The 16021-nt window shown below is 37.0% G+C and overlaps 1 protein-coding gene across 1 annotated transcript in view; it reads right to left on the bottom strand.

Annotated features, from left to right (window-relative positions):
* Positions 1-16021, bottom strand: part of ATP8A1 (ATPase phospholipid transporting 8A1) — a 99738-nt gene that overhangs the window by 65254 nt on the left and 18463 nt on the right. Inside the window, exons 8-13 of the mRNA XM_075708716.1 lie at positions 14412-14500; positions 9648-9720; positions 7786-7891; positions 6340-6422; positions 6088-6137; positions 8-77 (exon numbers count right to left, since the gene is read on the bottom strand). Of these exons, the coding sequence (XP_075564831.1) occupies positions 8-77; positions 6088-6137; positions 6340-6422; positions 7786-7891; positions 9648-9720; positions 14412-14500 (471 nt within the window). The remainder of the gene's footprint in view (positions 1-7; positions 78-6087; positions 6138-6339; positions 6423-7785; positions 7892-9647; positions 9721-14411; positions 14501-16021) is intronic.

The raw sequence follows: 16021 nt of genomic DNA, 5'->3' as shown, positions 1-16021 counted from the left end.
AACTCACAGCTCCTTTGCAGTACAGTCTTAACTTGCCCGATGGTGTGCGAACTATCACTGACATTCTCTTCCTAGTGCTGAAAGAGAAATAAATGCCCTATATAAGGCGGTTTGTAAATATAGTTACCTATCAACATTTTACCTAAGAATATCAATATATATCTTATATAAGACAAAGGAAAAGAAGTAAGGGCTATCTATTCTGAATTATGTTCTCAGGTGACTGGGAAGGAAAAACAGCTTTACTGTCTAATAATTAGAGTGAATGCTGTTTTTCTGTGCATACTTCTGTAGGCCTTTTTCCCGTAAAGACAAATTTGAGAATCTTCAGCTTCATCTGAATACTGTCTACTGATCACAAAAAAAGCATCTTAAAGCACAAAGCACTTGCGACCAATACCATAAAGAGATTTCAGCTTTTTCTTCCTTCCCAGCCAGCCAGCCAGAGTCTCTCGTACACTATACTGTGCTGCAATCCTATTACTGTCATCCCAGAGTATCATTCATCACGCAAACTTTTAAGTATGCTAAGAACTGGAAAGGGTTTCTCCTCATTTTAACTACTCTCTGGCTCTAAGTCATTAATGAGATCTAATTATTTTTTTCTTTTTGTCCTCATGACTAAGGTAGGAATTGGAGGAAAGCATGGAGAAGACTATCACTCTCCACATTCTGTCTTCCCTTTGAGGTCCTCCAACAAGCATACTTTAGATTCAAGATCATGTCCAGTCAAAATGTGTATTTATACCATAATTATTTCAAACTTCAAGTTTTTAAAATAAATCCACGGACACTGTTCAGGGAACAAAACATGTTTCTCATGCAACAGTTCACAGTAAAATACATAAAAGAAGTGGAAGTAAATGGTCCTTTTACAATTCCAGTTCCTGTTGGAACCGGATCCCATTTATAGATCAAATAGCATTATTGTATGAATGGTTCCTGAAGTTCAAGACTGCCATGGAAAACATTCTATAAGTGGAATGTTTGGAGATGGGTGGAGGAAAGAATTTTATAATTACTGGTGAAGTAACTGACTGAATAGTATCTTCAAGAAAATACCTATTCTACCTGTGCATGCACTTAGCTTCAAGTACAGACATCTGAACAGCAATATTAAATTACATTTCTACCGTGAATATTGCACAAGAGAGCATAAAAAGGCATTAACTGCTGCAACTCATTCTCCATTTCATCTCTAATCCAAAAAACCTCAGATAAGCAGAACTCCAAAACCCCTTAGACAGTGTCCAGTTGGGGATCTGCTTCTACAACAGTGGAGAAATTCAGATCATTCAAAATGCACTTAAGTTGCCTAAAATAAAAGCAAGTCTCAGATCCACTTTGATTCCTGGAAAGATTATCTAGCCTACTGTACTTAAATTCATTACACTTGCCTGAATGTTCAGTTAAGGAATTGTGCAGGAATTACAGTAATCTAGGGTCTGTATAAATGATAATTTGATACACATGACCCTGACAGGTAGAAACTCCACAGTTTTGTACTTGTCTTGCAATACCAGAAGATTGCAATCCTAAAGTTCTGCATACAGCTGCCTATCAATCTACTGAAGATGTATCAGAGAATAACCTATGTTTTCCCGTAGCATTTTGAAACTTTAACTATGAAAACAGATACTGAATCTTGACTGACATACATTTTCTTAGTAAAACTGCAATAAAGCTAATGAGAAGGACTTACTGTCAAGGATTTTTTATGAGCCTTTTCATTGCAGTGACAGTTTTATTTCCTTTTCTCGGTGAAATACAGAAAACCACAAAATTGCATTACTACAAATAACTGTCGGTGTGAGACCATTTTTTTGTTTTGTTTGCTACACCGTAGGAGTCATGTGAGCAGCCATAAAGGCGACCCAGTTATAAGGGGAAAAACACTGAACAGAAGATGTCTGCTGAAATACTGACAGAGAAAATGCCTGCCAGCCTGGGAACTGCTAGCCTGGGAACCAGAAACATCTTTGAGAACCACAGCCGGCATCTCTGAAGGACAGATGGGTACCTAGAAACCATTAATGAGTACAAAACAAGGAACTGTAACCGCAACTTATTGTCTGGAAAGGCCAGAAAGTCTGGAAATGGGAGAAAACATCCTGCGAAAGTAGGAATCGGCAACTGCTATTGGTTGTTCTAGCTGAAAGAACACAAAAACAGTCTGGAAAAATAAAAATAGGTCTGAGAGAAAATAAACCACCATCATCTATTGGCCGTCCCAGGTGAAAAATAGAAATCAGCAGCATCTATTGACTGCTCCAGGCGGTGGTGTCCTACGCCCCCTTATGTCTCTGCCATGTAAAAATGACTCACTTTTACCCAAAATGGAGCGCCTCTCTCTGAGAACTCCCCCTGCATGAATTTTTCTCTGACATCTCCCAGACAAGTTATTGGACCATCACCAGGAACACCTGGCTGACTCCAGACTCTCACTCTTCAAAGTGAGACTTTGTCTGTCATCCACTTTGAGGCCCCACTCTTGGGAGCAGTTTGGTGAGCACTGTACCCATATTATTTTGAATAATATATATGTGTGTGTGTGTGCACGCACGCACATATAGGTAGCTGAGTCTACGTGTATTTCTTCACTAGTGATAATTTAATAGCAACTTGCAATATACGGAAATATACACTTGCTGCTACTATCGATTGCTGCTACTACTGAAATATAAATGTACTGTATTACTTACGAGTATACGTGCTTTACTAATAGTAATTTGTAGTAATCTGTAATAAAAAAATTAGAAAATAAAACCTCTGTGTCCTTGTGTGTTATGGAATCCTTCAAACCCGCTGTTGTGATCTCTGTATGCTTGCAGGCCGGGTAACCCTTTGGGTCGTGACAAGGAGGCAGAATAGCTGGTAATTCCCATGGAGTTACCATGGGATTACAGATGGACAGAAGCACTTTAAGGGGACAGAAATACCTCCCTCAGTCACAAGATTTGCCACTTCCAGAATCTGAGAATGCAGAAGTAGCTCTTGATGGGCCCCCTGTTACTTTAAAAATCTGTATCACGTTTAAGATGAAAATTCCTTCAGAGCGTAAGCATACAACCACAGAAAAAAAGCACTTCTACAGAGGTTTTGGTACCAATATCAGTCTTCAGTCACAAAACAGGATCAGTGTATTCTGGACCTCTTTGAATGATGGAGAGGTGATAAGGTCTCAAACGCTGTAGGAGGAGGCCTTCTGTCGCTCAGTACATCACTCAAGGCAATGTGGATTATTCATAAAACTGATCAGACAGGGGACTAGTCACGCTATTGCTATATTTCAGATAAATACATCGGCATTCTAAAACAAAAATATTTCGTTTTTAGACAAGAAGCTTTTCTCTGTAACTATCACAGACTGTTTCTGCTACACTGTGGAGATATGCCCCAGGGATGCAGATGAAAATCAGTCATTAAATCAATAGATCGTACATACCCCAGAGATTGAGATATTACTACTACATCTATACTTAATACTGGCCGGTGAAATTAATTCTGGTGTTAAAAATTCCATTAATTCCTCTAACAAAACAAGCAGATACAAGTCAAAACCTCATTCAGTAGCACTGCTGGTAATGACATGTTGAAGCAAGGACTGATGTGCAATTTGTGCACTGACAGTGGACATCGTTTATGCTTACTGAAACAAGGAATCACCTGCTTAAAATTGTGCTCATCTTTGCAACTGGCCCACGTGGAAGGACAGTGCACATACTCGGCACAGGGATGGCAGTAAGCATAAGACATTCTTTGCTTCCAGATCCTTAACTGACATAGTGCCTTGCTTCTCCCTGCCCCATAGATACATCCCTAGGAGTTGGTTTTGGCTCCCAAGAGACAGCTGCAGTTTTTTCTATTTGTTACAGTTCCAAGTGACAGAATACAAGAATGGGCACAACTCTGCACAATTCCTTCCCTGACAGCATGTGGAGACCTGAACAGCAAAGGGTCTGAAAAACTCTTCACTTCCTTGAGCTTAAGGTACCTCAGCAGTTATGGCATCTGAGCAGAGTATCTATTGGAGGCAACCTAAACTCAGCACAAGTTATGAAGACACTATTTGCTCCACAGAGGTCAGCACTGTATTTTAGGAATAACTGTCAGCTGGTTAAGGATTATCAGTTGCTTTCAGTATGCTTCACCTGCCAGTTAGACTGTGAGCTTCTTCCTTGCTGTGAACAAAGTATAATTAGCATATTGTATAAGTCTACTACTTCTCTTTTCACAGGCACAGCTATGATCACTGTAAAAAGAGAATACCATAAAAGACAACTCTACCAAGCATTGCTACAAGTTTTACTTCTGTAACATACTTCTCTGAAAGACTTTTCTATCAAATGTTGACGCTGTTGCACTCTACTTGCAGAAGAGTCTTCTTATCTGGCTTGTAGTGGAAGGTGGCAAGGAATTAGTTTGCATTTTTTATGGGAGAAACACCTGGAAACTCTTCACTCAATTGTTTAATAGCTACAGATTACTCCTCTGAAGGTACATGCTCATACCCATACAGATGGTGTTATGTTTTGGAGCCAAAATTTCTCTTGCTGTGGAACAAGGGTGACCTCTAGTGCTTCCAACAAGTCAGTTCCAAGCAAAGCTAAGCATTACAGAGTAAGAACAAAACCAGCTACAAAACCTGAATGCTTAATAGAGTTGGGTGATTGGCATCTGCCAAAAAACTTAATCCTCCAAAGGTTAAGATATGAAAGCAATTCTCCTTTCTCCATAAAGTATCACTGTTTAAATGACAATTTTAGACTGACACAGAGGTTTAAAGAGGTCTATGAAATCAAGCCAAAGATCAAAACCGGAAACAAAGTAGGAATCCTTCACTGCTACTCCATGAATACAGTATAAACTTTCAGAGATGTCAAACAACAACGCACTTTGTGCTACATACTGAAAGAAGTGCCTACAGAAAAATGAAACCATGGCATAAATCTGAAAAATTTCAAGTATGTCCTCTACGATATATAAAAACAACATTAATTGCAAGCAAGCATTAAAAGACATTCAAAACTATAAAAATTACTTTCTATCACATTATTTTTTTTTTCACTGTGGCGATCTTTATAGTTCACATTATTATTGCTATTATTGTAACTACAGGCAACTACTTCTCTCATTTCACCCAACCTATGCATCTTCAGCCCATCTCTCCAGTATTGCCCTGGATTTTTGTTTAGTGATCTTTTTGCTTCTTTAGCTAAGCTCAAAGGAAACATAATAGGACAGGAAGGAAAACAATGATCACTTTCCACAGGCACAATTACAAGTAATCGTTCTAAGAAAAAAAGAGCTTCCTCTCATACAAATGTCTTCCCCATCCTGTGCCAAACTAAGCAACGAATACTTAAAACACAGACTGCATACATGGATACAATTTAAACAGATTTACATAACAAGTGAAACTGCATCCAGATTTCTTATGGGTACCTTTATAATTCCAACAGCTTTGACAGAAAATTTTTACTGGAAGCAAAGTATGCAAAAAACTCAGTTTCCAAGAAAACTAGCTGGCCAATGCTCTAGCAATGCTGCTCAGAAGTGAATGGGTTTCAGTCTAAAATATTTAAACAAGTCATAAACAAGTATATTTAAGGTCAAATGCAAAATTTCATTCTATCAGTCAAGGCAAATACAAGTTATACTTGAAACTTCCCCTCTGCCTATAAATACAATTTTTTTTAATAGAGCACATGGTGCTAGGGCTTTCAGAAATACATTTAGAAATTCAAATACTTTCCTATGCTGTCTTTTCACATAATTTTTTAAAGTTTCGATATCAAGATTTTTTTTTAATCTTTGTGCAAAAGCAGAAGTGAAAAATATTAGCCCAAAAGGAGACAATCGAAAAAATACATGTCTCTGAAAACATTTTACAATAAACCCAGGAGTGTGATCTTAACCATGTGCACTGCTTTGCCTATAGTATGATGACATATTGTTGAGATAAAAGCCACACAACCTGCACACTTTGCCTGTACAAACATAAAAAATGCAAACATTTTTATCCATAAGAGAAATTAACAAAAGTATTTTCATGAAAAGAGGCTAAGAACACAATATGCTGTTTACCTTGTAAATTCCAGGACATTTAGTAGTTCATATCTTTCTTCTTGTCCCAGCTGAAGAATTTAAAAAAAAAAAAAGAAAACAAAACAAAACCAAACACAAACCTGAGAATTAATGCAAAAAACCTCAAGGAAAAGAGCCAAAAAGAAACAAACAACATCTCAATACATATGTACCATGATGCAGTTATTCAGAAATTATTTACTATGGCAATAGTAAACATAGCAAATTATAATGTTACTCCAATGTACTTACAGACTCTATGATTACTGAGTCAGGTGTCCTTCCAGTGAATACAAAACGAAGACGCCTGGCTGCTCTGACCAACGCTCCTTCATCTGCAACAAGTTAATTAGTTATTTTACAGATGTACCAGAAAACTGTTAGTATACCCTGATTTACTGGACATGGTTCAAGCTTTTCTACTTTTGACTTCCTTTTTCCTTTACAGATTTTTAAGATTAGATGCGGTGCTGGAAAGAATGCTTTGTTTCTCCTCTTAAAACTGCGATGAAATGAGTTTACAATTCAGAGAAAATAAAGCCCTGAAGAAACATGCCTCTCAGCTCAGTAGCAAGAACATCCTCTTCAAAGTTTTATGTTGTAAACTAATGAATTATATGTTCCAGTAGACACAATGACACGCTTCATCAAGAGACAAGACTTCCTGACTTTCTTCTCCCCATTAGCCTACTTTCAGGTGGTTAGAAGTTTGGATGTTGACTAGAGATGTTGCTTAGAGAACAAACCTCCTAATTGCTAGGCAAGTGCCTTACGCAGTAGGGCACTGGACAAGGTACTTTCCTCTTTGTGTGAGTTCTGTTTTAGAAGAAGAGAGTGATAAGTCATTCCTGTAAATAATACATAACTTCAATGCCTACATTCAGGAAACATTTCAAGCAGTGACCCAGACTCCCATAGGTATCAGTTCTCTCCAAATGGCTCAAGATGTCAGAACTGAATTTGCTCACCATGCCCAATAAAACACTGCCGTGGCCCAATTAGCTTTATTTATGGCCCTACTTCTGCCCTGCTTCTCCAGTTGAAGGACAGAATTTCCAGAGAGATGGCCACCTAGGAGCTAGGGCAGACAGGGAAGACGAAGGCTTGAGACTCTCTGTGCTTCATGTAATTTCTCCCATCATAGCTTGTCATAATACATTAGCTCAGCAGAGCTGAGTATATTTTTATCATTTTGCCTTGCTTTATCATTTTGCACTATAATCTTTTCTCACTCTATAGCAGACCTTACTGCAACTTTTATCCTGGTGAAAACATTTCTTGTTTGTTTTTGATTACAAACACAGTCTTTGTTCTAAATCAATACCATGGTTACCAAGTACACAATAGGTTCACAAACAAGGACATAAATTTGTCTCCTGGTTTGATTTCTATCTGCATTTGAGCAGTTCCTTCAGACTTCCACAGCAATCTGACAACACCTTAGGAATGCTGTATGGTTAATCACCCTTTGCCCTTAAATAAGCCACAGGACATCCATATGTATTTTCTAAAGCAAATTAGAAAAGTCTAAATTCTTTTTTGACAAGCCTGATTTTAGCTGACACCAATTCTTTTTCTGAGGGATATGTTTTCTTTTTTAATTTTAGAAGATAACTCAAAAAAACCCCCAACTTTGAATAAAATTTGCTTATTGAGTTGATAGGATACCGTATGTTCATTCAATTATTTCATTCTCACCTGGAGATGCTGCTTGATATATAATTTTATCACCTTCTCTTTCTGGAACTGCTGTATGACACACTGCCATCATTGTCAAAAACTCACATATTATAGGTGCAGTTGGCTAAAAAAAAAAGATGTCAGAAAGTAATTAATCATTTAAGCAATAATTAACTGAAATGTAAGAATAGATACGGACAAATAACAGTGAAGAAAAAGTTAATGAAAGATTTTTTTTCTCTCTTTAATCTATCAACAACTAAACAAACCAGACATTAGCTATACACTTATTTCAGCATTCAGAATAACTTCTTGCTGCTGTACTTCAATACAGGCTATATAGACAGAATTTAGTGGCATTTGCTTTCATAACAATCAAAAGTAGATAACCAGAAACATAGAATAATTCAAATTAGCACTTTATAGGGAAGGTATGTCTGAATAGGATGAGAGGAAATGGCTTCAAGCTGCACCAGGGGAGGTTTAGACTGGGTATTAGGAAAAATTTCGCCACCAAATGGGTTATCAAGCTTTGGAACAGGCTGCCCAGGGAAGTGGTTGAGTCACCATCCCTGGAGGTACTTAGAAGATGTGTAGATGTGGCACTTAGGGACATGGTTTAGCGGGACTTGGCAATGTTAGGTTTATAGTTGCACTCGATGATCTTAAAGCTCTTTTCTGACCTAAATGATGCTATGATTCTATGAACGCTGTATTGCAAGAATTTTACTTTAAAATGATTTTATTTCTATTATTCACTACAGTCTCTTTGGATGTTGTCTTTTTTACTAAAATAATTGCTTTTTACATTACTTTTGTCTAATACTATATTTGACACCACTTTTTAAGAACCGTTAGAAAGATATAGCAATCAAACCCGAAAATCACGTAGAAAATGCTGCAAGGTCAAGCAGACAGCTTTTAAAGGAAGACATTTAGATGAATGTCTCAGGCACTTCAGAGCGTACAAAGCTCTAAGAATTTAAAATGATTTAGCCAAGAGAGGGAAAAAGAGAGTATATAAGCAAAATAGCTGATTGTTTTTGACTAATACAGCTAAAATTTGCAAAATGAATGAACTGACTTCTGCTTTGTTGGTCAAAATAAACCCCAGCATTCCCCCTAAATAAGCTCAAAGCAGCTGCCACCTCAAGTGAGTTTTTTTGTAGCATATTTATAGTATTTCAGACTAAGAATGTCAACAATCAAGATAACATTACAATTATTCTATAAAACACAATAATCTCTGAAAACCTAACTTAAATCCACCGTGCAGAAACACTAATGGAAGCAAGTTCCTGTCCTCTTCCACTGAGGGCCCCCAGGTCCTCTAAGATGTATTCAAAAGGCTGAATTACAGATTCTTTTCCAAAGCACTTCAGAACACATTTAACATACAGTGGTGAAACCCTCTTTGAATTTGTGCCTGAATTTTTACTTTAAGATGTATACAAGTGCATTTTCATAGCTTTTATATATATACATATATATACACACACAAAACCACTTAATACTACAGATCTACCAGAAAACTTCCAAGATTCCAGTCACCTGCACACCAAGGATTCTCTAGACAACAGCAGAAACAGGATGATGCCTCTTCCAAGTCTATGTTACTAGCACTAAAACTGGCCTGTGCAGCTAAGGACAGAGTTCCCTCTGCTTTAAATAGGCTCTCCAGAAGTTAACACTACATGTTATTTCCAGGTGGATCTAATTACCATGTTTCTACAACAAACAATTATAAAAGCATTCATGAGGGCATGCTGATTTTGTGTAAATACGTAATTTATTTTCCTTCAAAGGACATCATCTTTTGACTTACTGAAAGCAATGGTTTGATTTCACAAAACAATGGTAATTGTTTCTATGTAACTTACATGATTGCTTTGAAGATTCTCCAGTAATGATGAGTCACTAAATGCTTTTTCTTCTCCATTTTGTGAGCCCTGCCTAGAAATAATTAAGTACAAAAGAGATCATCTTTAGCATATTCTTAACAATTCATCTACAAATCATCCACATTACTGTGCTAAGGTCAAACACAAATTTTGGTTTGTAGCTGTTAACAATAAAGGCTGCAATCTCGTATTATGAGAAAATGAAGTGAAAAGGTACTTGTTTTGCATCTCCAAAGCTTATCTAACTTTAATAAACCTTGATTCATATAAATACACTCAAATCCAGCAAAGTTTTTCTGCTGACTTCAGGTAACACCGGATGAAATAAAAATAAATCTACAATGTAAGACTGTGTCGTCTTGTCTTCTGATCTCCATAGAACGAGATTATTGGAGGGACTCAGACTCAGAACAAGATATGCTTGAAGAGATCACACTTCTTTGAGAAATAAGCAGCTTTGCAATATGTTGGCAAATGTCTGCAAATAAGAAAGTCCAGTATCTGAAAGGGGTAGGCAAACTGAGTTCAGACATCACAGAAGTCTGCCTGGAGAAGGTTTGTTTTCTATTACTCATGATCAAAAAGGAACCTATCAAACTGATGTATAAAGATGACACAGCAACAATGGTGAAGTAGGAAGGGACTGAAGAGATGCAAGGTGGAGACGGTTCTGGAGAAATAAAGTCATACACTAACACCTCTCAAATTGCACAAGCCTTCTGGCTCAAGCTGAGAGTTCGGAAAAAGTAGATACTTCTAGGAAGACTTGTTACTGCAGCTGACTGTTGAGTATTAAGACAATGTAGTTGAGTTTGAATCTCAGTAAAATAAACAGTGCTGAAAAGTTAATCTTTACTTTGGATTTTGCCTTGGATTACATAATCTTAGAAGACCGTGAACATATTCGGTGATTTAAGTTGAAGGATAAGCCACATACATCAACAGCAGTATAAAGATTCTTTATGAAAGCCAGAAGTGAGCTGTTCTAGTCCTGCACTATCATGAAAGAATATCAAATGGCAGAACCTCCTCTATATAACAACTCAAGGACTACTTTTTCTAAAACCCTATCATGAAAGTGAAAAATTCAAAGCATCCTCATTCACCAAGACTTTTTTTATGCAAAGCAGATGGATCTTGAAGTGCCAAATGTTAACAACTTCAGATATATTAAATTTGTTTAGAGTGTAACGTTTAAGCCTTGTTTGCTTAAAAGCTTCCTGACAGAAAGACTTCAAGACACTTTCCAGATTCTCAATGATAAAAAAAGAGAAAATATTTGCAGCTATATGTTGTGTCAAACTGGAAAACAATTCTTTCTAATAAAAAAAATAAAGATTTAGAAGATTTGGAATTCAGTACATTAGTCATTTTAGGACTAGAAATGTTACTGTCATAAACAGATTCTACGAATTACAACAGGTTTACAAACAAAAAAAAATTCCTCTTATTTCATAAGTATTTACAAGGTGTGTATCACTTAAAAAAGGGAAGTACTGGGTTCGTGTTTGTTTTTCTTTTTTTTTTTTTAACTACTCTTCAGGCATCAGTTTATCCATTTCCGATGTGCTTACAAATATTTTGATGTGTATTAGTCAAAACCAGTCTTATTTCATAAATATCTTATACAGAAGCATGCTTAGTTTCATGTAAGCATCACATTATTTTAATGAAACCACTCACTTGTGCACAATTAAGCACACTTGTACATCTTTGTAAGAAACATCTTGCTGCTACATCAAATGAGGATATTCAGGTCAGGTAAGATTTTGGGGTGTGCATGTGTGCTACTTTTTATTTGTATGTGGGTAGAATTTTTCTTTTTTGATCTAAAGAAAGCATTATTAATTCTAATCTAGCAAAGCAAGTTTTTTCCTTCAAATGTTTTAAACATAAGGAGACAACATATTATAGTATTGTGTGACGTATCTTCCTTTGATTTTCAACAAATACAATAGTGATAACTTAAAGACTGTAAATGACATTTTCCCCTAATCTATCTGAGCTTATTTTGAATGCTATTGCAAATACTTAGTTTAAGAAAGAATGATGAAGAAGTAGAACGCATCATGCATGCAGATGGCAGCAGAAGGGAAGACAGGACTTTCCTGAGTCTTTCCTGAGGTCCCTGTTAAGAGATTAATGTTGTCCCCAAGTGTATTTGGATGCTTTCATCTCAGTTTCAGTTAAGAATTAGGTAGTACTAATATTGCAAAACTATCTATAGGAAGTAAAATATTAGTAACAATGTATTATGTGTTTTTTGCTCTCAAATATGGATTTTTTAAAATGTATTAGAGATTATTCCTAAATTCTTACTAAGTAACAGTAGAAAAGTGTGATCAAAGTTACCATTATACCAACTACCTTAATAAATGAAAAAACTTTCCCTCCAATAAGCAATTCTGAATTGTACAGGACTGTCAGTAGAATAACTGTACTGTACCTCAGTGACCCTACTAGCAATTCTATTCCAGAATACACAACTTAATGCTGTAGAATTCTGATGGCATAAATTTGAGTAAGACTCTGTCGGTCTGCATCATTTTGAAGCTGAAATAACTTTTGAGTAAAATACCTCACCTTTAGCTCTGTTTCTAAAAATCTCACTCACTGGTTTCAAGCTTGAATCTTCAAACACCACATGCTAAGTGATTTTTTTTAAAGCTTACCAATCATCTGAAGGAACACTATAATCCTCAGGCTCAGGGCAATGGCTGCACGTGAAGTAAGGGAAGAACAGAAACAGGGAGAGGAAAAAGAATCACAAAGGCTAAAAAATGTGATCATGTATAAAAAAGAATTTTGTTAATGAAATTTTATTACTAAGAAAAAGTTGTAAAGGTATCTCAACTGAGTATTTTACTGGTGCCTAGATAATAATAAATATTGTAAAAGTATGATGTTTCTCTTGAGGCTTCATAAACTATAAATGAACTTTCCCCCCCCCCCCCCCAATCGGAAGCTTGTCTACTTACTAACTTATACCAACAGATATAAAGGCATTTGCCCTCTTTAGAAATCTTGCTTTATATTTCAGTATATATACATTGCCACAGTTTCTCATTAAACAAAAGGTAGTTTTTAAATTATCTGAAGCCATGCTAATGCAGCTTGTCTGTCTGAGTTCACAAATGCCAATGAACAAACCTAGCCGCGGCACACGAAGGACTCTGCCCTGTAATGACACAGGTTTAAATATATCGCAATTTATAACACCCTTAGAAAGAAGAGGCATGGAAGATGGAACAGTCACTTTTACCCTTTTCTGTGTTCCGAACTTCTTATTTGCATCAATACGGAAAGACAGAGTGACTCTGTTCTCCGAGTAGCTATGAGAGATGCTGTAATGGCTATTCACTGTAAAGAGAAACTCTGCTTTCTAAACAGTGATGCTAATCAGAAAACCGGTCTACTTCTTTTCAAAACAGGGTGGATGGGAGCTGGAAAGTATAGCAAGAAAAATCAGATTTTTTTTTCTAAAAAATACATTCACACCTAGGTTTCATAAAGGAGAAATTTTAGAATTTGTGCTATACCAACTACAGATGAAGATATATAATGAACTGAGTATCAAATACTGATTTTAAGTGCCATTACCATTAATCTATTTTTTTAACCTTAAAAAACTACTATATAAAGAATCTGAAAATAGTTAGCTCGGAGCAGTTTCTCTGAAGTCATAAAATTAGCTCACGTGGTTGAAATTGAGCCCAATATACATACACACATTTATATACATATTTGAAATATCAGGGTTAGAACTGTATTTTATTAGAACTGCTAATTAAAAAAAATCATCAGTATGGTTAATGCATTAAGGATCTAAGTTTTTTCAAAACAGAAAGCCTAGATTAGACTCCTGAAAATTAGGATTTTCAAAGGCATCCAAATGACAAACCCACAAAAGCCAAATCACCACCTTTAGCACAAGCCCAACGCTTAATTTCATAACCTCTGCCTGGTCTCTGCCCAGTTCTAGAGGTGTCTGATCATCTTCTGCTGAATGCTCTGAGATTGGCCCTGGTCCAGTATCTCACATACTGGTAAGCCACACCGGCATTTACAACGTAGGTGCTTCTGCTCTGTTTACTGCTCTCATGAATTTTTTTCAAGTAAACAGTCCTAGAAGTTTGAGGCTTTTACAAACTCTGTTGAAGGAGTTGGCTGCAACTGCTGACAAAGAAATAGTAAAACGCTTTGTTTGCATTTTGTTTGGAGAGATTTCTTAATAGTAACATTGATACTTGTAGTTATGCCACAATAACGCTATTCATAAAAGCCACCTGGATGGTGGCTGCAGTACTGTAGTTCATGCTACAGTACTGTAATTCAAATTCTTGTTCATCTTGCATATTATTTAGTGCAAGAGCATGTGCCTACACAAAATATGAACCATGGACAATGATACAAGTTTTTGCAAATATGAGGGAAGACTTTTTTTAGTAACAATGTTAAACAGACTGAGTGATAGGAAAAACATGCATACTGAAGTTGCATTACAGCAGTAAGCCTTTGATATTTAAACTTTATTTTTGTTCCTCTCTGCAAAAAGAGATGTCATGACTGAAGTGACGATACCTCTTACAAGCAACATTTCATAGTCACAAACAAACTGACTCCTAGTTGTATATATTGCCAGGCGTAAGTTTATTTTAACTGAGGTATTAATGCAAGGATACATATGCACAGGCAGAGGAAAAGAAAGGCACACAGATAAAGAAAGTATATAAAAATGCCTACCCATAAGCAATTCCTGCTACAGTACACTTCTTAAATTGCATGATATTGCATGTCAGGGTACCCGTTTTGTCAGAAAATATGTATTTGACCTAAATGAATGATAAAATTCATTATACATTAACATTCAGCAGTTATTTACATGTCTAGTACAATTCATGACTATCAACACACTAAATATTTTTACCAGTTCTGCAATCTTCATAGTTTATTAAAAAAAAAAACAAACCAAACAAAAACCAAACCAAACCAAACATTACATAAACATGGCAGTCTTGATACCCATTTCCAAACATGGCAATCAACAGAGATGTCAGGAAGCTCAAGCTTGCTTCAGTGCATCATGGTATACTTAACTATTCCTCCCTCTATGTACTGCTGAAATGCAAGAAACTAGTGAAGACTAATGGCTTTGCTAGTAAAATATTCAATTTCTGACAGAAAATATGGTAAAAGAAAAGTGTCTATATGAATTTCTAAACCCCCCTTTTTGACATAGAAATATCTTCTTAAAACCAAAACATTAGCAAAAAACCAACAGCTCAGAAATGCTTGCCGGAAACTACTAGTTAAAGTATTTTAAAAATCGAAGCTGAAATATATCTACCTGTGAAACATTTAAATTTAGTTCAAACCTAATCTTAATAAAAAAGCTAATATATGAAGAAATCAAGTGGTCTGTGATGAAACAAAGGCTCTATTAATCAAAGGTAAACTTCAATTTTATTTCATTAAAATTTATTTCTCATTAAAAAGTCACAGTATTCTTAATTAGGAATTAACTGCATTATAGATGGAGCTAATAAGGCTATGTATTAGGAAAATTTACTCAGCATCTCCTGTTTACAGATTCTGTTTCTGATGGATTATGACCTAGCCAAATCAGCAGTTAGAAGAAATTTTCTATGCCAGGTTTATGCCTGTATTGGGTTTGCATGGCAAGGTTTTGGTAGCAGGAGGGTTACAGGGGTGGCTTCTGTGAAAAGCTGGTAGAAGGTTCCCCTATATCCGATAGAGCCAATGACAGCCGGCTCCAAGATGGGCACGCTGCTGGCCAAGGCCAAGCCCATCAGCAACAGTGGTAGCACCGCTGTGATAACATATTTAAGAAGGGGGGAAAAAAAAAAAGCCAAACAATGGGACACAAACTGCAGCTGGAGTGAGGAGGGAGAATATGTGACAGGAACGACTCTGCAGACACCAAGGTCAGTGAAGAAGGAGGGGGAGGAGGTGCTCCAGGCACTGGAGCAGAGATTCCCCTGCAGCCCATGGTGAAGACCATGGTGAGGCAGGCTGTGTCCCTGCAGCCCATGGAGATCCACGGTGGAGCAGATCTCTCCACCTGCAGCCCAGGGAGGACCCCACACCAGAGCAGGTGGATGTGCCGAAAGGAGGCTGTGACCCCATGGGAAGCCCATACTGGAGCAGGCTCCTGGCAGGACCTGTGGTCCCATGGAGAAAGAAGAGCCCACATTGGAGCAGGTTTGCTGGCAGGACTTGTGACCCTGTGGGGGACCCACGCCGGAGCAGTCTGTTCTTGAAGGACTGCACCCCATGCAAGGGACCCATGCTGGAGCAGTTCGTGAAGAACTACAGCCCATGGGAAGGACCCA

This window comes from Pelecanus crispus, chromosome 4, assembly GCF_030463565.1.
Source record: "Pelecanus crispus isolate bPelCri1 chromosome 4, bPelCri1.pri, whole genome shotgun sequence".
NCBI lineage: Eukaryota > Metazoa > Chordata > Aves > Pelecaniformes > Pelecanidae > Pelecanus > Pelecanus crispus.
Note: the sequence above shows the minus strand (reverse complement) of the source record. Positions and strands in the feature narration are given on the sequence as shown.